Raw genomic sequence first — 22102 nt, 5'->3', positions numbered from 1 at the left:
TCTTGAGGCTTTTCTGCCACTCTTCCTCTGCAGGCTTCCCTCAAACCACTTGAGCCCCTCCTTTCCTGTCCCCAAGCTCACGAGGTCCTTGCACCCTCTGCCTGCTCTTCCGGTGGCTCCTGGCTGCTTGTCCACATTGTGGTATCAGGCTTTGACTTTTTTTTTGGGGGGGTTCTCAGAGTTGAACTTGGATGCCCCACCACTGGCTACTTCCCCAGCCCTTTTAATTTTTTATTTTGAAACAGGGTCTCGCTAAGTTGCTGAAGCTGGCCTCTAAGTGGCTGTCCTCTTACCTCAGCTTTCCAAGCTGCTGGGACGACAGGTGTGCCCCCCCACCCCCGCCCCCCGCCGCACTGTCACTTTCTCTTGGTGGGTCTCTTGCCGGTGAGCTCTTGGGACCACCTGAGTTCCCCCATCTCTTCAGCACTCAGCCCAGAGCCTGGGACAGTGCAGGGTGGAGGAGGAGGCATGAGTGGAGGGACTGGACAGGTCAGAGGTCACCCAGCAAAGCCCAGGGGCAGCGGCCGCAGAGGTTCTTGGAGCGGGGAAGGTCGTCAGCTGGGAATAAAGGAAGTTTGTTTTGTTCACGTCTTGGGAGAACCTAGACGTGGCACCTACATGTCAGGCACCTTCTGTCATTTTGTAGTTGGTGAAGGGGTGGCTCTGTGAGAGCGCAAGGACCAGGAGCAGCTGGATCTGTCACCAGATTCCCAGGCTCTCAGCAGAGACGTTCTGAGGTCTGTGCTGCTGATCGGTGTGCTCCTGTGGCCCCCTGCTCACCTGTCCCCAACCTGCTCTGCCCACCAAGATGAGGCTGACCTCTGCGTTCTACACCAGGGGTGACCTTAACCTCTGGCTTCCCATTGGGCCAGCCCAGCAGCAGGCCCCAGCCAGAGGGCCTCCTGGGAGATGCCTGTTTGCTCTTTCCTAATGTGGCTACCCCAGGATTCTTGCACATCCCTTGCTAATGTCCCTTCCCCTACCCACACCATTGCAAACAGACCTTTCAAACTCTCCTTACCCTGGTTTCTGGAAAGTAGTCTAGTAGTTCTGTTACGTTTCCTCTGTAGATTGAAGGGAGAGGCTGCTAGAGGAGGGGCATCCAGGTACATTAGGGCCCGGCTGTCCCACCTCCGTGTTCACAGAAGACTTTAGGCTTTGGTCTTTTATGTTCCAAACAAGAGGATCTAGAGAGAGTTACAGTGAGAATCTGACAGACTGAAACAAAAATATATGGTAGCAGATAGAATCCTGTCTGGCACTTGCTGATTGTATGTGTATGTGTTTATTGGGAGCATCAAAAAATGGAACCGGCCTGAGTCTGTCTCAGCCCTAGGGTGAGGCTGTTCCATTCGGGGTCATGGGGACTTGGCTACTGTGGAGAAGAGGGAAGTCAAGGAGCATTGGGCAGAGAAACAGAGCCCAGGGATCAAGAAGTCCAAAGTTTGTAGACAGGGAGACAGGTCTCAAGGAATGGTCACGTCAGAGAGAGGGGAGAAGGAGAAGAGGTTGGGGTGTTTTGGTGTGTAGTGTTTTCATGGAGAGTGAGGTGGGTGGGGATTTAGAAGTTTAAGGTGGACATGACGGGTGAGGTCCTGTTGCGTAGTTGTGGAGTGAGAAGAATCCAGGGTTCAGAGTGGATCACTGATGTCACTTCTGCAGCTTTGGCTAAACAGGGATGGCGTGAGGAGCAGCGTTAACAGTTGCTTTTTCTTTCAGGCCAGGGGGAGATCCTTGTGACTGGAGCCGCAGTTCCTGGAGACTGGTGGTTCCCAGAGAGGGTTTGCCTCTTCAGCAGAAGGGAAGGAGGTTGTGAAACAGGAACCCATCTCTGAGGGAAGGAGCCAGGAGCTGGGCTGGAGGTCTCACAGCAGGGGCTGCTCCCCAGAGAGGAGGAGACTCTCCCTACCCCGAGGCGCTGGGTGTTCTTGGACACGTCTGCTGTCTGATGGGCTGTCCACCACACCTGGGGGGTCTGGGTAGCTGAAGCCTTTGACAGGACAGAGGACACCGCTCCCTTCTTCCTGTCATCGCTGGGTGACTTCTTGCTCCTCAGGGTTTGCTCCTGTTGTCCAGCTGTGGGGGTCAGCAGAAGCATTGGGTCCCCTGTATGAGTGACTTTGCAAGTTTTGAGTACCCAGCCAGGTGTGTCCCCAGGACTGGAGGGGCTGAGGACCCTTGGTGAGAGGGGGTGAGGCCGAGGCCTGGGCTTTAGTTTTGGTGCTCCTCCCTGGCTGTGTGTCCTTGGACAAGCCACTTACTGTCTCTGGGCCTTGATGGCCTCCTCTGTATCTGAATCGTTCCTTTTCATACTTGGGGAAAAAGAATACTCAGGAGAGTAGGAATTTCAGATTATCCATTGTTTTTGTCAGTGGGATCTGAGCCTTGGCCATGTTATCTGTGCAGTGGGGACAGAAGCACCTTGCAGGGTTGTCGTGAAGGTGACCATAATAGTGGCAGCTGAATGAGGTCGTTGACTCTCTTTCTCACTCCCAGGAGCCAGACGGGGTCAGCATCTCCGTTTACAGATACAGACACTGGGGAGCAGAGGTTGAGGTTGCAGCCTGCCTGCCCGCAGCCGGGGCTGCTGCATGATGCCCTTCACAGTGTCGGAGTCTAGATCCATCTCGTAGCCTGACGCACGCCTCTACTGAGACGGGGGTTGCAGAGAGCCCATCTCAGCACCCGGCATGGGCTGGCACTTAGTGAACTTGGGTCACTTCTTCATCATCCTCCGGCTGCCCCGGGCTCTGGAGTGCCAGTGTTTTTGGTTCAGTTCAGGGTGACTGCTCTCCCTCTTCTCTGCCTCCCCAAATCCACCTCTCAAGACTTATTTTTCAACAACAGCCTCCCCCCCTCTCCCCCAGCAGTGGCTGAGCTTGATTATTCAGTCACCCACTATTATCTTTTTAAAAAATCAAGGTGAAACCTATATAGCATAAGAGGAAACACTTGACTTCAGCGGCCTTTAGTACGTCTGCAATATTGTGTGACCATCGCTTCATCTAGTTCCAAACACGTTACCCACAGGAAACCCCAAACCCCAAACTCATTAGCAGCCACCCCTCCTCCCAGCCCAGGCGACCACTAGCCTGCTTTCTGTTTCTGTGAAGTCCCCTGTTCCGGATGTTACATGTCCATGAAATCATACAACATGTGGGGCCTCCCTAATGTTTTCAAGGTTCGTCCCCGTGGTAGTGTGGATCAGTACTTTGCTCCTCTTTGTGGTCAAATGATATTTGGTCCCGTGGATAGACTGCATTTCAGCCTCTGTTGGAACGGGTTGGGTTGTCTCTGCCTTTTCACTTTTGCGAATTCTGCTACTCTAACACTTGCTGTCTTTCATGCGAGCATGGCCCCCTGGTTTCAGTTTTGGATTCGGGACTGACTTCTGGTGCCCCTCAGCCCTAGCCAGAGGGCGGTCTGGTTGATAACCCTCTGACCCAAGGGTCTGCCAGGTCCCAAGGGAAGGGCTGGAAGCTCAGGGAGATGTGCCCCTGGCACGGAGCTTGCCCCTGCACTCTTTATCAGGTTTAATTTCCACCAGAGGGAAGTACAGAGTGGGCGGGATGGTCTTATCTGCAGCCTGAAGCCTCTCTTTCCCATTCTTTTCCTCTGTTCCCTCGTCCCTGGGGCAAGTTATGGTTGCTGCGTGATTTTGGGTTGTGTAACCCAGGGTCCTTATCTGTAAAGTGGAGATTTATAGCTGCTGCTGTACAGTACAGGAGTCCCAGCGAGGAGGCTGTGTGTGAAGTGCTCACTTCTTTGCCTTCTAGGATTGGGAGAGGCTGGGGTGGAGACCCACTGTTGGAAGGTCATTCACGAGCGATTATTTCTGTGGAGTCCTTCTCCATTAGTGGGGAAGGAGCTGAGGGTTATTCTTGTCACCATGCCTTGCTGTCACTGGTAGAAAATTGTCCCCCCAAAGTTTCTTTTCCTGCTTTGCATGTGCATCTATGGAAACTGGTCTCCTCTGGCACAACTGGTCTTTGAGTTTATTGGAGAAAGATGAGCTTTGTTGACTGCGTTCTCTAAGAGGGTGTTAGTGAAGTACCCCCTGTGCCAGGTATCTTGCCCGTGGTGTCTTTCCCAGTGCCTTTTTATCCAGAGATGGGGGTCTGGCTGATGACCCAGATCCTGGCTCTGCCTCTCCCCGGGTGCTCTGTGGTCCTGGACAAGGACATGGTGGGATTACTTTTTAGAGGGTGGAGGTTAAAAAGGAGCACACAGATATCATCTTTTGAAACTAACTTGTAGGTCACCCCAAACTCTTAGTGTGTTTCTGTGCACTTGGGAGGCACGTGGCTAGTGGCTAAGCCCAGGGGTTCTGGAGTTGCGTGCCTGGGTTCAGATCCAGGCCCTTCACCTCCCCAGCTCATTAGTGACCTGTGCCTCCTTCCAGGTTGTTTGCAGGAGGACACTGGTTTTGGGAAGCACTTAAAACAGGGCCCAGCCTGGGAAACAGGTTGAGAATACAGATTCAAAGCTGTGATTTTAATCTCCCGTAAACCTGCCTTTTCCTCCAAGATGTGGTCCTTACGCTCCTAATGGTAGAACTCACAGCTCTTGGACATGTTGTCCCGTGTAGCGGTCATCAGCCTCTGACTTAGGGGCCAGATCATCGGAACACACAGACCCTGGCACCAGCCCCGCAGCTGCATTCAGCCACCATCCTCCCGGCGATACACAGGCTGTCTGCTGTAGCTCTGGCCCTTGAGTGGCGCGCTTGGCCCACTCAGGTGCTTGAGAATCGCTTGTTAGACAAGCCATCCGTGTTTCTCCTGAATCACTTATTTTTGGGCACGTCGCGTTTCCCTTACTTTCCTGGAAACAGCTTGCAGGCGGGACCGAGATCCGTGAAGATTTTAGGTGATACTTAGATGGATAGGTTCCAGGAGAGGCGATGGCACATGCCGAAGAGATGCCACTGGGAGGGGCTGGGACGTGCCCTCCCAGGGTGTCGAGGTTTTGAGGTCTCACATTTTCTAACTCCTGGGCAGAATATGTTTACCGCCCTGTGCTGCCTGCCTGGCCACTGACTCCTGGGCCTGTCTCAGACCATGTGGACTGGTGTGTTGCCTGGACTGAAGGGCGGGGCGGGGCCCCAGGTGAGGCCTGAGAGGACGAGGGCTTACGGCTGGCATGGAGGGGTGGGGGTGGGAAGTTTGAGCATTGGGGAACATTGCGGCAGGCTTCCCTGCCTGTTGGGTTCATTCTCTTTCCAGTGGCATTCACTGAGGGCCTACTGTGTGCAACAGTCTCTGCTCTCATGAGGCATGCATTGCAGTTGGGGGAGATGGGATATGCCGGGGATAAGGGGCATTAATTTCCATGGCTGACTGGGAGAACTTGGTGAAGTGTTGGCCATGCCATGAGAAGGAAGGTCTGGGGCAGAAAGCTTCAGGAGGGATAAATACCTAAGGCTCTAAGGGGGAAGCCAGCTTCAACAACGTGAGGGGCACTGAGATCAGAGGGGCTGGGCGGGCTGTGATTGAAGGGTGGAATTTTATTCTCAGTGTGGTGGGAAGTTAGTGGACTCCCCACCCCCCCCACCACTTTTGATCATTTTCTTCTTCCTGAGCACCATCCTTTGAACAATCCAGTTCACCAAAAAGATATGTTTATGAAACCATGGGACATACAGCCTTGAATTATTTTAGGCTTTAAAAGGATGGAGAAATAATTTATGGATCACAACGAATATCCTTGAGGACCCCCCTCCAACCTGCTGAGGATCTGGAGATGGCGGATTCATCAGCCAAATCTTGAAAGCCTTTCTTTTCAAATCTTTATTCCACCCAAAGCTGCTCGCCCTATGAATAAAATATATATATATATATATATATATATATATATATATATATATATATATATTACTGCCACCTACTGATAGAAGATGAATTTTTGTACAATGAAAACCCCCAACCCAGTGGATTTCTTCCGCTACATCTGGCTTTGCATGCTGCACTTGTGACCTGGAAATCATTCTGGGGAAGGGGTGCACCGGTCCTGGTTTCCTTTTTATCTGGTCCTGACAGCCTCAGTTCATCAAGAAGGGGCAGGAGAGAGGTGCTGGCCTGGGAGCTGCTCCAGTGCTGTCCGTGGGAAAAACACGGCGTAGCCAACAGCTGCCCAGTTAATCTTTGTAGCTAAATCTTGGTTTCTTTGAGTCCCTATATTTAATGTCCCAAGACACCTGAGCCCTGGCCAGCAAGCCTTAGTTAGCTTAATGCACGTACCACCCCCCCATTATTAAATCCTCAACTGCTCTATTTCTGATTTGCATTTTCCATGTCTGAATGAATCTGCTGACTTCTGTTTTTTTTTTTTTTTTCCTGTTACAGATTGTGTGCTCAGGTGATGGTGAGTACCATTTTCCTCTGTTCTTGTATTGTTCGCTACTGCCCCCTAGTGAACACAGAGCAACATTAACAGCAACTGTGAAAAATCACAGAATTTTAAATACCCTTAGGTTCAATCCCTGATATTAAAACAAAACAAAACAAACTTAACTATTATATCTAGTTTTGTTTTAGGATAATTTGTTAAAGCCCTGTAACTTTCCAAATTTTCTTTAGAAGGAGTGGGGTGAGGATGGAAACAGCAAATAAAAGGAAAAAAATTTCAAATAGTCATGCAGTCCTGATTATTTATAAAAAATTTATATTTTATAAAATATAAAAATTTATATCCTCTAATTTGGATGCTGTGTACCTCTATTCCCAGCTACTTGGGAGGCTGGGGCAGGAGCATTACTTGAGCTGAGGGGTTTAAGACCAGGTTGGGCAACATAGTGAGACCCTGTCTTTTAAGAAAAATGTATACTGTGTGACTTTTTTTCCCCCCAATACCGAGGGGTGATTTAACTTACTAGAAATTATAACATAGTATTTTTATGTTTTATGTGCTGTTATCCCATAAATATTTTCTTTTGGTGCTACCTTGCTATGTTAAGAAAAAAAAAGCCATATACTGGGATAACCTTTGGAAGATCAGAGATAGCTTCCTGTGTGTTTTGCCTTCACGTGGAGGGCTGGACTGGGGATGTGGTTCAGTGGTGGCAGGGTGAGCGAGCATGTGCTCGACCCTGCATTTTTACCCCAAGCACTTCAGAAAACAAAACAAAAAGGCAGTATCATGTGGAAGGCTGAGCTTCAGTTGCTAGCCAGTGCTAGTTCATTCCCTGGTCTATAGTAAAATGAGAAAAATTAAGATATAATAGTTAAGGTTTTTTTTTTTTTAAATTAAAAATCAGGGATTGAACCTAGGGGTATTTAACCATTGACCCACATCCCCATCCCTTTTTATTTTTAATTTTGAGATAGGGTCTTGTTAAGTTGCTTAGAGCCTTACTAAATTGCTGAGGCTGGCCTCAAATTTGTGATCCTCCCGCCTCAGCCTCCCAAGTTGCTCGGATTATAGGTGTGTGCCATCATGCCTGGCACTAATAAGTTTTTTAAAAAATATCTTTTATTTTATTTATTTATTTTTATGTGATTGAACCCAGGGCCTTGCATGTGTTAGGTGAGTGCTCTACCAATGGGCCACAATCCCAGCCCCACTAATAAGTTTTTAATGAAACTAAATTAATGAAAGCACCATCCATTCTGGGATTATGACCTTGCTAATTTTTTGGTCATAAAACATTTCTAAAGGTAATAGTACTTTAAAAACAGGGTGTCTGTTGGGAAAAAACAAAAATTGGTAGCTTTTGTTTGTCCCTAAAATTTTTCTTTTTCCTTAGGAAAGATCCCAAAGTCTGTGAGCCATAGAGATAAAGAGTGCTGTATAAAGGAGTGCTGTATAAAGAGTGCTGTTCTCAGAGTGCTGTATAAAGGAGGCAGATCTTGTTGAAACCTTCTAATAAAGCAAATCTCAGTTAATAACAGTGATTTTTGCAAAGTGTGTACAAACAGTGGGGAGAATTCTGTGCTTGGCATTTTTCCCGTTAATCATTTTGGCAAATAAACTGGTAGGTACTTGTGCAGCCTTGAGCCACTAGTGCTAGAAATCCCACAGTACTTCTGCTCACATCAGATTGGCTGGAGCTTAGTCACATGGCTCTATTTGGCTGCAAAGGAGGCTGGAAAATGTAGTCTTTACTTCATATAGTCATGCACACAGCTGAAAATCTAGGGGTATGTGACAAAGGAAGCAGGGGGGATGTATTTTGCGGGTCAACAGCAGACTCTACTGCAGCTCTGTAAACAGAGGTCCTGGGAGGCTTAGTAACACAGTCATCATAAGGCAGGCAGCAGCGGCCAGGAGTCTACCCCAGAGTGTTCCTGGGGGCAACTGATGGAACCTAGTGGCTCTAGTTTCCTGGGAATGGCTTTGTACAATGTAAGCACACAGCATCTGCCCCCGTGTGGCCAAGTGCCTGCTCCATGGTGAGAAACATGAGTGTCTGTGGATTGGTGCTGTAGCTGATGGGCCAGAGAGCTCACATGGCCTAGTGTGCTTTTCCATCTCAGTGTCGATATTTTGTAAGAGTTTCTCACCCTTGTTTTCGAGGTGCAGATTCTTCATCTAATCATTCTCTATTTTCCCACAGCCCCTGGTTCAGTTTCTGAAACTGACTTAGCCTTGAGCAACAATGACTCACAGTCCTCTAGGATTCCTCCTGGGCAGGAAAATACTGGAGAAGTTAAAAGTGAGGACACCACCAGCCAAAGTATTACCATTGGTAACTTGTCTCCTGGAACCAGTTATCTGAGTGGGACTGAAGGGACATCCAAAACAGTTGACAGTAGAACTGGTAAGCAAGTGGGTGGTACTTTTTGTCAGTGATGCTTCTTAAAGGAAACTTGTAAGATCTGTAAATATCATATTTTCTAAATATTTTCTTTTAATCATCTAAAAGACTTGAAATATCATATGAACCATCAATCAGAAACAATCACTGATGAATTATGATGTTATTTTATAATTTTAAGACATGTGTATATATATTTTCTTCTGCTAGTCAGTTTATTATGAATATTATTCTTCAATATAAATATTTTTACAGCATACTTTTTTTTGGGGGGTGCTGGGGATTCAATTTAGGGGCATGCAACCACTGAGCCACCACCCCAGCCCTATTTGTATTTTATTTAGAGACATGGTCTCAATGATTGTTTAGTGACTTGCTTTTGCTGAGGCTGGCTTTGAACTTGCAATCCTCCTGCCTCAGCCTCCCAAGCTGCTGGGATTACAGGAGTGGGCCACGGTGCCTGGCTATAGCATACTTTTAACATCTTCCTGCCAATCTGTTGTCGGAATCACAGTTGGTAGGTGATAATGACCCATGGTACAAAACAGGTCCATTGTGTGTTTTTGTATGTTTTATATGTATGTTTTACTGGGACACAGTCCTGCTAATTTGTTTCTGTACTCTCTGTGTCTGCTTTCCTGTTAGAATTGAGGAGGCATAACAGGGAATTTATGGGATGGAAAGCCTGAAGTATTTGTTCTCTGGTGTGGGAAGCCACCCTGGATGAACACGCCTTTAAGTCCTGATGCCCTGGGGTCTTGAACAATTATTGCTTTCCTTCTTCAGTAACTTGGGCTTACCCTAGCTTGGATAACAAGGCCTGGCTCCAGACCTAGGTGTCACCTGCTGGGATTGAGTTACACTCACCTGTTCCTTTGTAATCCTACCCCTTCTGCCTTTTTTGGATAGAATGTTCTAAGAAATAGCATCCCCCCAAATAAAAGCCAACTTCCAAACATGATCTCTCTCCCGTCAGCCTCTCGTGACCTTTTCTTGCCCCGCTTTGGGGAGCTTGAGGCCGGAGACGGGGAAGCTGTCTTTAAGCTCATATAAAGGTATTTTGTGTCTGTGTGGTATTGTGCATCACCCCAAATTGATACTAGTGACTTTAGTTCAGCCACACATAATGGATGGGGGTGGCACTCTGGCACTCATAGAAGAAGTTTTCTGACTCTGGGATAGATCATTGGCTCTTAACATAATGGCTCAAAGGAATCTAGGGTTCCCCCGCCTTTTTTTCAGAGCTTCATGAAGTATTATAATACTAACATGTTATTTGGCTTTCTTGCCCTTCATGTTTATTGGGTACACAGTGGAGTTTCCCAGATGTTGTAAGGAATGGGAAGACATTGTCATTCTGATGGCGAATAGAATGTATGCTTGTATATATTTTTAAAAATATTTTCTTAGTTGTAGATGGCACAATACCTTTATTTAATTTATTTTTATGGTGCTGGTGATTGAACCCAGTGCTTCACATGTGCAAGGCAAGTGCTCTATAGCTGAGCCACGACCCCAGCTCCTGCTTCTGTATTTTTATGTTTAAAAAATTAGGAAATTTTTTATTTGTACTATAGTATGAGTAAACATAACCTGTGTAAGCAGAAATTCTGTGGGATCCTTAATTTTAAAGAAGGAATATAGGTCCTTAGTCTAAAAAAGTGTAAGAAATGCTGGTCTGCAGGTTTTCTAAGTTATATAACTAGTTACCTAATAATGTTGAATAGGTAGATTATTTTCATTGTGATGCAATAATTTTGTTAGTTCTATAAGGCTATTTGGTATTGATAAAATTATTCTATGAAAGCAGTTTTAACAAACTACTGAATTGTTCCTAGGTCAAGATAGGGGAATTTTAGGAATTCCTAGGGAGATTATATTCATCAGTGATGTTTTAAAAATTGGTATCAGTTCAGGGACACCCCCAAGTGCTTTAGTGGCCACAGTGGTGCTGGGCATTGGGAACAAAGCAGATGGTCCTTGCAGACAAAACCAGTCTACAAAGACTGGAATAATTCCTGTCTTTCAAGTGCATAGACATTAATGTCTAGTGACAAGGACTAAGAATAATGAGAAAGGCCATGATATCACCAGAGATACAGTAACAAGTGCTAGCAACTGGACAAAAAGAGATAGAGATGCATGTTTGAATTCTGAGGAATTCAAAATAACTCCCGGGGAAGCCCAGTGAACTTCAAAAGCGGACAGAGAAAGAATTCAAAGAAGTGAGTATAGTAATAAGTGGCCAGAAATGGAAAATGTAACAGAGAGGTTGAAATAGTACAGACAAAATCAAACAGAAATCCTGGAGTTGAAAAATACAGTGACTGAAAGGACCAGTGCCATAGAGACCACCATCAGCAGAGCTGGTTAAGCTGAAGAAAGGATCTAGGAACTTGAAGAGAACTTATTTGAAAATATGCAGTGGGAGGAGAGAGAACAAGAGAGAGAGAAAAGTAATGAAGAAAGCTTTTGGGATTTATGGGATAGCGCCCAAAGAGCAAGTGTTCAAGTCATTGGCATTCAAGAGGGAGAAAAAGAATACAAAAAAGTATGGGCTGGGGTTGTGGCTCAGCGGTAGAGCACTTGCCTAGCATGTATGAAGCGCTGGGTTCGATCCTCAGCACCACATAAAAATAAATAAATAAAATTAACGTATTGTGGTCAACTACAACGAAAGGATAAACGTGTGTGTGTGTGTGTGTGTGTAAAAAGAAGTACAAAAGTCTCCAATCATATTGAATCCTAATAAAGCTACCCCTGTGCAATGTAATTAATCCATCAAAAATCAAATGTGATTTTGAAATATGTAAAAGAAAAGAAGCAAATAATATATCATTATGTTACAATATGACCAGGAGCACATTTCTCAGCAGAAACTTTACAGTCCATGAGCAAGTGGAATAATAGATTAAAAGTGCCAAAGTTTAAAAAAAGACCTGAATCGTACTTGAGACCAAGTCGACCTAACAGATGTATATAGAACATTCTTTACAATAGCTGCAGAATGCACATTCTCAGTTGCATATGGGACATTATCTGGGATAGATTATATGGGAGGTCACAAAACAAGTTAACAATATAAGAATACTGAAGTATCTTTTCTAACCACCACAATATAAAAGAATATAAAAGTAGAAATTAGCAGCAAGAACTTTGGAAACTTGGGGGTGGGGCTGTAGCTCAGTGGCAGAGCGCTTGTCTAGGATGCATGAGGCACTGGGTTTGATCCTCAGCACCACATAATAACTAAACAAATAAAATAAAGGCATTCTATCTATCTAGAAGTACAAGAAAAAATTTAAACAAAAAAGAACTTTGGAAATTAGAAGTGTATGGAAAATAAACATTATTCTCTTATACAATCAGAGGTTCAATAAAAATATTAAAAGGGAAATTAAAAAATTACTGAGGAATATGACAGTGGAAAATCACATGCCCAAACCAATGGGATATGGCAAGAAGAGTTCTACGAGGGAGGTTTATGCATCAAATAACTATATCAAAATGAAGAAAGATCTTAACAAGTGTTGCACCTAAGGAACAAGAAAAATAAGAAATACTAAGCCCAGAATTAGTAGAGGAAAGGAAATAATAAAGACCAGAGAAAGAAAAAAAAAAAAAAAAAGAAACAAACTAGAAATATAATTAAAAAATTAACAAAAGGAATAGTTTGTTCTTTGAAAAGACAAACAAAATTGACAAACTTTCAGCTAGATGTAAGAAAAAAAGACTGAGGACTCACTAAATATCAGAAATGAAGGAGAATTACACCTGACACTACAGACATGTAAAGCATAAAAAGAAACATCATGAGCCATTATGTGCCAACAGGTGGATAACTGAGAAGATATGAATAAATTCCTTGACACATAAACCAACCATGTTTTAAGTATGAAGTGAGAAAATCTAAACAGATCACCAGTGAATAAGGAAACTGAATCAGTGATAAAACACTTCCCATTAAAAGAAAGGCCCAGGACCTGATGACTTCACTGTGGAATTCTATTAATTATTCAAAAAAGAACTAATATCAATTTATCTAAATTTTTTTTCCCAAAACAATCAAAGAGGAGAGAATATTTTAAAAAATGTTTTTACGAGGACATCATTTAACCTGATACAGAAACCAGACAAGGACAGAAACAGCAACAAGAAGCCTTCGAGCCAGGATCCCCAGGGAACCCAGGTGCAGAAATCCTTAACCCAATGCTGGAAGCTGGATTCAAGAGTACAGTTAAAAGACCATTCAACTGTGATGAAGTGGGATTCATTCCAGGGAGGCAAGGATGGTGCAGTGGTGTCTGCCAGTCAGTTACCCTGATATCTCACATGAACAGGCTGAAGGATGATAGCAAATGTAGGAAATAGAGTTTGAAACAAACAGACAAACAAGAAACCCATTTCTTTCTTTTCTGAAGTATTGAAACTTATGAATCAGTTTCCCAGACCTTCCCAGATTCCCCTGAATGAGTGAAGGAAATTTCTTTCTCCTTGAACATGGTGCCCTAGCACAGTGTCGGGGAGACGACTGGTCCCCAAAGAGGGTGCTGCTGTTCTTGCTCCCTCTGCCCCTGCAGCTGTTCTTGTTTTCTCATGATCCTCCTCACCATCATCATCTGAATGTAAATGGCAGCACCCAGTGATCATCTGCCAAAACTGCTTCTCTGACACTGGCAATTGTTGCTTTAGAAAGAGGAAACTTCATGTCATGAAACTTTTTGAATCCTGGTCCCTGAGATGATTCCTGCTCATTCCATTTTCCCTTCTCTTTATCACCTCTCCTGTCCCTTTTCACTGTTTGGATAAATATTCTCACCTCCTATAGCCAGATGAAATGACTTCTCCATGCTCATGCCAAGATGGTGTCACTTGGAAAGTCTCTGCTCATTTTGGGTCAGTTACAAGCTCCTTGAGAATAAGGGCCACATCATCTGTGTTTTATGTGGTTTCTGGTCATTACTCCTTAATGTTGAGTTTCATTAAGATGCACACATGTAATGATGTTAATAACCATGACGGCTTCCGTTAGTTTATGATTCTGTACATCTGCAATTTTATAGATGGTGAAAGTGATGTTGGGTAGATGAGATGACTTTGAGCAAATTACAAGGCTAGTGACTAGCAGGATAGCTTCTTAGCCCAGAGTTCTAAATGTCCAAGTCTGGTGTCTTATTCCTCATGTTATGGTGGCCAGTACTAATCATTTGCAATTGATGGTGTGTTAGGCCTGTCAACAGAGGAACCAGAGAGTGAGTGATTCAAGGGACAGATTGCAGGTGATGCTGCTAACAGGTGGACTTAATCTTTAAATTGAATTAAGGTGAACTTAATCTTTAAGTTCAGAATGGGATTCCAAGAGCTGCTCTTACGTCTGAGCTTCCTTGTGATGTCAAGGTTTGGCAAAATGGTTACCACATGCTTCTGCATCCTATGCCATCTCTCTACATGCAGAGTGACCTGAGAATTGGGAGAGAGACTCAATTGCCTTTTGCATCTGTTTTTGTATCTGCTGCTAGACAGAGTTAACCCTGAGTTCAAGTCACAGACAACAAGGCCAACCTCTATGAGTTTTGCCTCATTTTAAAGCCTCTGTTTGACGGACACATGCTCATACAGGTGCATATTTGTATTTAAATGCCTTTTGTTGCAGGAAAGTTTAAGAGGCAAATGAAGAGAAATGAAACTGACATTGTAAGATTTGCTTTTGTATAGTAGACACAGCAGACCTGACACTTACATGTATTTTTTGAATGTATTATCTTTCCTTTTTCCTTGCAAACAACCTATAAACAGTACCCAGTCCTGTGTTTGGCATTGATGCTGTTTCCATCAGTCCAACCAGCGTGGTCCTGACCTGGAAAAACAATGACACAGCTGCTTCTGAGTACACGTATGCAGTAAAGAATGAGAGGGACAACAAGTGGAGGATGATTGTAACAAATGAAACAGAGTGTACCATCACAGGATTAAGTCCAGGAACTTCATATGAATTCTCCATCACTCCAGGAATAGCCAATGAGACGTGGGGAAGTCCCATGTCCAAAACTGTCACAACAGGTGAGCTCTGTGGCTCCCAGGGGTGATGACGGACTGTTTCTTCTCATTCTGTCTCTAGACCCCTGTCCATTCAGGTTGCCACTTGTGACAAGATGGGTGTGCATTTGCTAGAGGAGGAGAACAGGGTCTGTGTTGTGTCAAGCCTAGGAGTTCAGCTGGCCAGACCCTTCAGTATTAAGCTTCTGCGTGTTTCAGGGAGTTTTAACTATTTCTACCTGTTTTGATTTCAAAAACAATTTTTTTTGGGTGTTATTGGTTCATGCCTACTTTTTGCCGAGACGTAAGGAGTGGAGACTGCTTTAGAAGTATATTTTGATGATGTCAGTCTTTATGAGCCTTTGAATAATTTATTTATTTAGTTCTAATTAGTTATATGAGACAGTGGAATGCACTTTTGGCCCATCATACATAAATGGAGTATAATTTCCCATTCGTCAGGTTGGACATGATGTAGAATCACACTGGTTGTGTAGTCATATATGTACATAGGGTAATAATGCCCGATCCTTTCTACTATCCTTCCTTCCCTCTCCCCTCCCTTCACTCTCCTCTACCTAATGTAAAGTGAGTCTATTCTTCCCCAATGCCCCACCCTTATTGTGCATTAGCATCTGCATATGAGAGAAAACATTTGGCCTTTGAGTTTTTGGGGTTGGCTTATGTTGCTTAGCATGATATTCTCCAGTTCGATTCATTTACCTGCAAATTATGGAATTTGGTATACTCAGAAAATCCATACTGTGTTTCTATTCCCAGGAGTTTCTTTTATGTTGGAGAGTTTGGTATGCATTGTAGAAAACATGTGTGTTTCAAATGACAGAAGAGCCTGATGACATTTAGACTTTAGATCATATTAGGCAGTTTAGATTATGGTGTAGCTTGGATATCAGTACCCTAAGTCTCTTGTTATAGCTGGAAGTTTAGCTCTTTTCCTTTTTTTTAAGGTGAAAGTAACCAAAAAAAAAAAAAAAAAAAAAAATTAAAAAGTATTTGACAAATGAGTAGATTTTTTTTTTTTTTTTTTCCAGGTAAGAAGGGAGAACAGGATCTTTGTTGGTTTTCTGGATATTGAGGCTGGTGTGTGACTCATTGGCTGGTGAAGTCTTTGGAAACCCGGCCTTTGGGGTACACAATTTGATATTATCCTATCTGGACATGTAATAGGCAGATATGAAACCAGTGGCCTTCAGCATTTTTTAAAAATATTTCTTTTTTAGTTGTAGTTGGACACAATACATTTGTTTATTTTTATGTGGTGCTGGGGATTGAACCCAGGGCCTTTCCTATGCAAGGCGCGTGCTCTACCACTGAGGCACAACCCTAGCCACACATTTTTTTTGTTTTTTAAAGCTAGGAAATTATTTCATTAAATAAAATCTTTTCCAGAAACCCAGTGCGTTAAAACAAAAGAAAACTAGAGAAAGGAGCCACAGGGATGAGTGTCTCAGGTATCTTCACAAAAATATTCTGGAGCTCCCTAGATCCCTGATTTTAAAAAAGGTCAATAGGTCCTTAATCAAAAAATGTATAAGAACTGCTGGTCTGCAGGTGTTGTAAGTTATATAACTAGTTATCTAATAATGTTTAATAGGTAGATTATTTTCATTGTGATGCAATAATTTTGTTAGTCCTATAAGGCTATTTGGTATTGATAAAATTCTTCTTCGAAAGCAGTTTAAACAAACTACTGAATTTTTCCTAGGGCAATTAAGGATATTTTAGGAGTACTAGGGAGATTACTTTCATCAGTGGTGTTTTAAACATTGGTCTCAGTCTTAGGAGACCCCCAAGTTCTTCAGTGGCCACAATGGTGCTGGATTTTGGGAACATAGCAGATGGTCCTTGCCGAGAAAATCAGTCTACAAAGACTGGAATGATCCCTATCTTTCAAATGCATAGACATTAATGTCTAGTCACGAGGCCGAAGAATAATGAGAAAGGCCATGATATCACCAGAGATACAATAACAAGTGCTATTAAGTGGATAAAAAGAGATAGAAATGTATGTTTGAATTCTGAGGAATTCAAAATAACTCCTCTATGGAAGCCCAATGAACTCAGAAGCTGTCAGAGATAGAATTCAAAGAAGTGAGTATAGTAATAAGTGACCAGAAATGGGAACTGCAACAGAGAGGTTGAAATAGTACAGACAAAATCCAACAGAAATCCTGGAGCTGAAAAATACAGTGACTGAAAGGACCAGTGCCATAGAGAGCACATTCAGGAGAGCTGGTAAAGCTGAAGAAAGGACCTAGGAACTTGAAGAGACTTATGTGAAAATATACATGGGAGGAGAGAGAAAGAGAAAAGTTATGAAGAATGCTTTTGGGATTTATGGGGTAGCACCCAAAGAGCAAGTGTTGAAGTCATTGGCATTCAAGAGGGAGAAGAAGAATACACAAGAGTATGGGCTGGGATTGTGGCTCAGTGATAGAGTGCTTGCATGGCTCGTGTGGGGCACTGGGTTCAATTCTGAGCACCACATATAAATAAATAAATTATAAAATAAAGGTCCATTGACAACTAAAAAAATATTAAAAAAATAAAAAATTTAGAAAGCTTATTTAAATAAATGATAGCATAAAACTTTCCAAACCTGTAAAAAGATATAAATATCAAGGTATAAGAAGAAAAAATCTGCATTCATATCGAATCCTAATAAAGCTACCCCTACACATTATATTTAACCCATCAAATATCAAAGGCAAAGACAGGATCTTGAAATCTTAAAAGAAAAGGAGCAAATAGTATATCATGTAGTTATAATATGACCAGGAGCAGATTTCTCAGCAGAAACTTCACAGTCCATGAGCGAGTGGAATGATAGATTAAAAGTGCCAAAGTTTAAAAAAAGACCTGAACTGTACTTGAGACCAAGTTGAACTAACCGATGTGAATAGAACATTCCCTCTAGTAGCTGCAGAATATATATTTTTCTCAGTTGCATATGGGACATTATCTGGCATAGATAATATGGGAAGTTTCTAAAAAAGTCTTAACAATATAAGAATACTGAAATTATCTCAGGCATCTTTTCTAACCATCACAATATAAAAGTAGACATTAGTAACGAGAATTTTGGAAACTATGGGGTGGGGCTGTAGCTCAGAGGCAGAGCGCTTGCCTAGCATGCATGAGGCACTGAGTTTGATCCTCAGCATCACATAACAAATAAATAAAATAAAGGCATTTTGTCTATGTAGAACTACAAAAAAAAAGAACATTGGAAATTAGAAGTGTTTGGAAATTAAAGATTATTCTCTTGTACAATGAGAGGTTCAATAAAAATATTAAAAGGGAAATAAAAAGTTACTGAGAAAAATGAAAATGGAAACATTGCATGCCCAAACCCAATGAATATGGCAAGAAGAGTTCTAAAATGGAGGTTTATGCATGAAATAACTATATCAACCCGGTGTTTCATCTAAGGAACCAGAAAAATAAGAAAATACTGAGCCCAGAGTAAGTAGAGGAAAGAAAATAATAAAGATCAGAGAAAGGAAAAAAAAAAAAGAAAAAAACAGAAACTAGAAATATAATTCAAAAATCAACAAAAGTAACAACTTGTTTTTGAAAAGAGAAACAAAATTGACAAAATAACTCCTATGGCGGAGCCCAGTGAAGTTCAGAAGACGACAGAGAAAGAATTCAAAGAAGTGAGTATAGTAACAAGAGAAGAGAAAAGTGACTAGAGGAAAAAAGTCTGAACTCAGTAAATATCAGATATGAAGGAGACATTACAACTGACAGTACAGACATGCAAAGCATAATAAAGGACATCATGAGCCATTATGTGCCAACAGGTGGATAACGCAGAAGATATGAATAAACCCCTTGACACAAAAATATACAGGTGCATATTTGTATTTAAATGCCTTTTGTTGCAGGAAAGTTTAAGGGGCAAATGAAGAGAAATGAAACTGACTTTGTAAGATTTGCTTTTGTATAATAGACACAGCAGTCCTGACACTTACATGTATTTTTCGAATATATTTTCTTTTTTTTTTTCCTTGAAAACAACCTGTAAACAGCACCCAGTCCTGTGTTTGGCATTCATGCTGTTTCCATCAGTCCAACCAGCGTGTTCCTGACCTGGAAAAACGATGACACTGCAGCTTCTGAGTACACGTATGCAGTAAAGAATAAGAGGGACAACGAATGGAGGATGATTGTAACAAATGAAACAGAGTGTATCATCACAGGCTTAAGTCCAGGAACTTCATATGAATTCTCCATCACTCCAGGAATAGCCAATGAGACGTGGGGAAGTCCCATGTCCCAAACTGTCACAACAGGTGAGCTCTGTGGCTCCCAGGGGTGATGATGGACTGTTTCTTCTCATTCTGTCTCTAGACCCCTGTCCATTCAGGTTGCCAGTTGTGACAAGATGGGTGTGCATTTGCTAGAGGAGGAGAACAGGGTCTGTGTTGTGTCAAGCCTAGGAGTTCAGCTGGCCAGACCCTTCAGTATTAAGCTTCTGCGTGTTTCAGGGAGTTTTAACTATTTCTACCTGTTTTGATTTCAAAAACAATTTTTTTTGGGTGTTATTGGTTCATGCCTACTTTTTGCCGAGACGTAAGGAGTGGAGACTGCTTTAGAAGTATATTTTGATGATGTCAGTCTTTATGAGCCTTTGAATAATTTATTTATTTAGTTCTAATTAGTTATATGAGACAGTGGAATGCACTTTTGGCCCATCATACATAAATGGAGTATAATTTCCCATTCGTCAGGTTGGACATGATGTAGAATCACACTGGTTGTGTAGTCATATATGTACATAGGGTAATAATGCCCGATCCTTTCTACTATCCTTCCTTCCCTCTCCCCTCCCTTCACTCTCCTCTACCTAATGTAAAGTGAGTCTATTCTTCCCCAATGCCCCACCCTTATTGTGCATTAGCATCTGCATATGAGAGAAAACATTTGGCCTTTGAGTTTTTAGGGTTGGCTTATGTTGCTTAGCATGATATTCTCCAGTTTCATTCATTTACCTGCAAATTATGGAATTTGGTATCCTCTGGAAATCAATGCTGTGTTTCTATTCCCAAGAGTTTCTTTTGTGTGGGAGAGTTTGGTATGCATTGTAGAAAACATGTGTGTTTCAAATGTCAGAAGAGCCTGATGACATTTAGACTTTAGATCATATTAGGCAGTTTATATCATGGCATAGCTTGGATATCAGTACCCTAAGTCTCTTGTTATAGCCGGAAGTTTAGCTCTTTTCCTTTTATTTTTTAAGGTGAAAGTAACCAAAAAAATTAAAAAGTATTTGACAAGTGACCATTTTTTTTTTTTTTTTTTTTAATGTACGAAGGGAGAAGAGGATCTTTGTTGGTTTGCTGGATGTTGAGGCTGGTGTATGACTCATTGGCTGGTGTAGTCTTTGGAAACGTGGCCTTTGGGTTACACAACTTGGTATTATGTAATAGGCAGATATCAAATCAGTGGCCTTCAGCATTTTTTTAAAAATATTTCTTTTTATTTAGTTGTAGTTGGACACAATACGTTTGTTTATTTTTATGTGATGCTGGGGATTGAACCCAGGGCCTTTCCTATGCTCGGCGCGCACACTATCACAGAGCCACAACCCTAGCCACGCATTTCTTTGTTTTTTAAAGCTAGGAAATTATTAAATTAAACAAAATCTTTTCCAGAAACCCAATGCGTTAAAACAAAAGAAAACTAGAGAAAGGAGCCACAGGGATGAGTGTCTCAGGTATCTTTACAAAAATATTCTGGAGCTCCCTAGATCCCTGATTTTAAAAAAGGTCAATAGGTCCTTAATCAAAAAATGTATAAGAACTGCTGGTCTGCAGGTGTTGTAAGTTATATAACTAGTTATCTAATAATGTTTAATAGGTAGATTATTTTCATTGTGATGCAATAATTTTGTTAGTCCTATAAGGCTACTTGGTATTGATAAAATTCTTCTTCGAAAGCAGTTTAAACAAACTACTGAATTGTTCCTAGGGCAAGATAGGGAAATTTTAGGAGTTCCTAGGAAGATAATGTTTATCAGTTGTGTTATGGTCTCAGACTTAGGAGACCCCCATGTGCCTCAGTGGCCATAGTGGTGCTGTTTTTTGGGAGCATAGCAGAAGGTCCGTGCCGAGAAAATCAGTCTAGAAAGACTGGAATGATTCCTATCTTTCAAATGCATAGACATTAATGTCTAGTCAGGAGGGTTAAGAATAATGAGAAAGGCCATGATATCATCAGAGATACAATAACAAGTGCTATTAACTGGATAAAAAGTGCTGGAAATGTATGTTTGAATTCTGAGGAATTCAAAATAACTCCTCTATGGAAGCCCAATGAACTCAGAAGCCGTCAGAGATAGAATTCAAAGAAGTGAGTGTAGTCATAAGTGACCAGAAATGGGAACTGTAACAGAGAGGTTGAAATAGTACAGACAAAATCCAACAGAAATCCTGGAGCTGAAAAATACAGTGACTGAAAGGACCAGTGCCATAGAGAGCACCTTCAGGAGAGCTGATAAAGCTGAAGAAAGGATCTAGGACCTTGAAGAGACTTATGTGAAAATATACATGGGAGGAGAGAGAAAGAGAAAAGTTATGAAGAATGCTTTTGGGATTTATGGGGTAGCACCCAAAGAGCAAGTGTTGAAGTCATTGGCATTCAAGAGGGAGAAGAAGAATACACAAGAGTATGGGCTGGGATTGTGGCTCAGTGATAGAGTGCTTGCATGGCTTTTGTGGGGCACTGGGTTCAATTCTGAGCACCACATATAAATAAATAAATTAAATTATAAAATAAAGGTCCATTGACAACTAAAAAATATTAAAAAAATAAAAATTTAGAAAGCTTATTTAAGTAAATGATAGCATAAAACTTTCCAAACCTGGAAAAAGATATAAATATCAAGGTATAGGAAGAAAAATCTCCATTCATATCGACTCCTAATAAAGCTACCCCTACACATTATAATTAATCCATCAAATATCAAAGGCAAAGACAGGATCTTGAAATCTTAAAAGAAAAGTCGCAAATAATATATCATGTAGTTATAATATGACCAGGAGCAGATTTCTCAGCAGAAACTTCACAGTCCATGAGCGAGTGGAATGATAGATTAAAAGTGCCAAAATTAAAAAAAAAAAAACCTGAGCTGTACTTGAGACCAAGTTGACCTAACAGATGTGAATAGAACACTCCCTCTAGTAGCTGCAGAATATCCATTTTTCTCAGTTCTAATGTGACATTATCTGGCATAGATCATATGGGAAGTCACTAAAGAAGTCTTAAGAATATAAGAATACTGAA

General features: G+C 42.1%; 1 protein-coding gene across 2 annotated transcripts in view; it reads left to right on the top strand.

The window, feature by feature from the left end:
- Positions 1-22102, top strand: part of Ptprj (protein tyrosine phosphatase receptor type J) — a 212251-nt gene that overhangs the window by 102803 nt on the left and 87346 nt on the right. The window contains exons 2-5 of one of the 2 annotated variants that reach the window (XM_071616164.1): positions 6345-6363; positions 8555-8758; positions 14552-14815; positions 18847-19110. In XM_071616164.1, the coding sequence (XP_071472265.1) occupies positions 6345-6363; positions 8555-8758; positions 14552-14815; positions 18847-19110 (751 nt within the window). The remainder of the gene's footprint in view (positions 1-6344; positions 6364-8554; positions 8759-14551; positions 14816-18846; positions 19111-22102) is intronic. The other variant, XM_071616163.1, reaches the window with a different exon arrangement.

The sequence above is a fragment of the Marmota flaviventris genome, chromosome 9 (genome assembly GCF_047511675.1).
Source record: "Marmota flaviventris isolate mMarFla1 chromosome 9, mMarFla1.hap1, whole genome shotgun sequence".
Taxonomy (NCBI): Eukaryota; Metazoa; Chordata; class Mammalia; order Rodentia; family Sciuridae; genus Marmota; species Marmota flaviventris.
The sequence above is the reverse complement of the archived record's forward strand: the minus strand, read 5'-3'. Positions and strand labels throughout refer to the sequence as shown.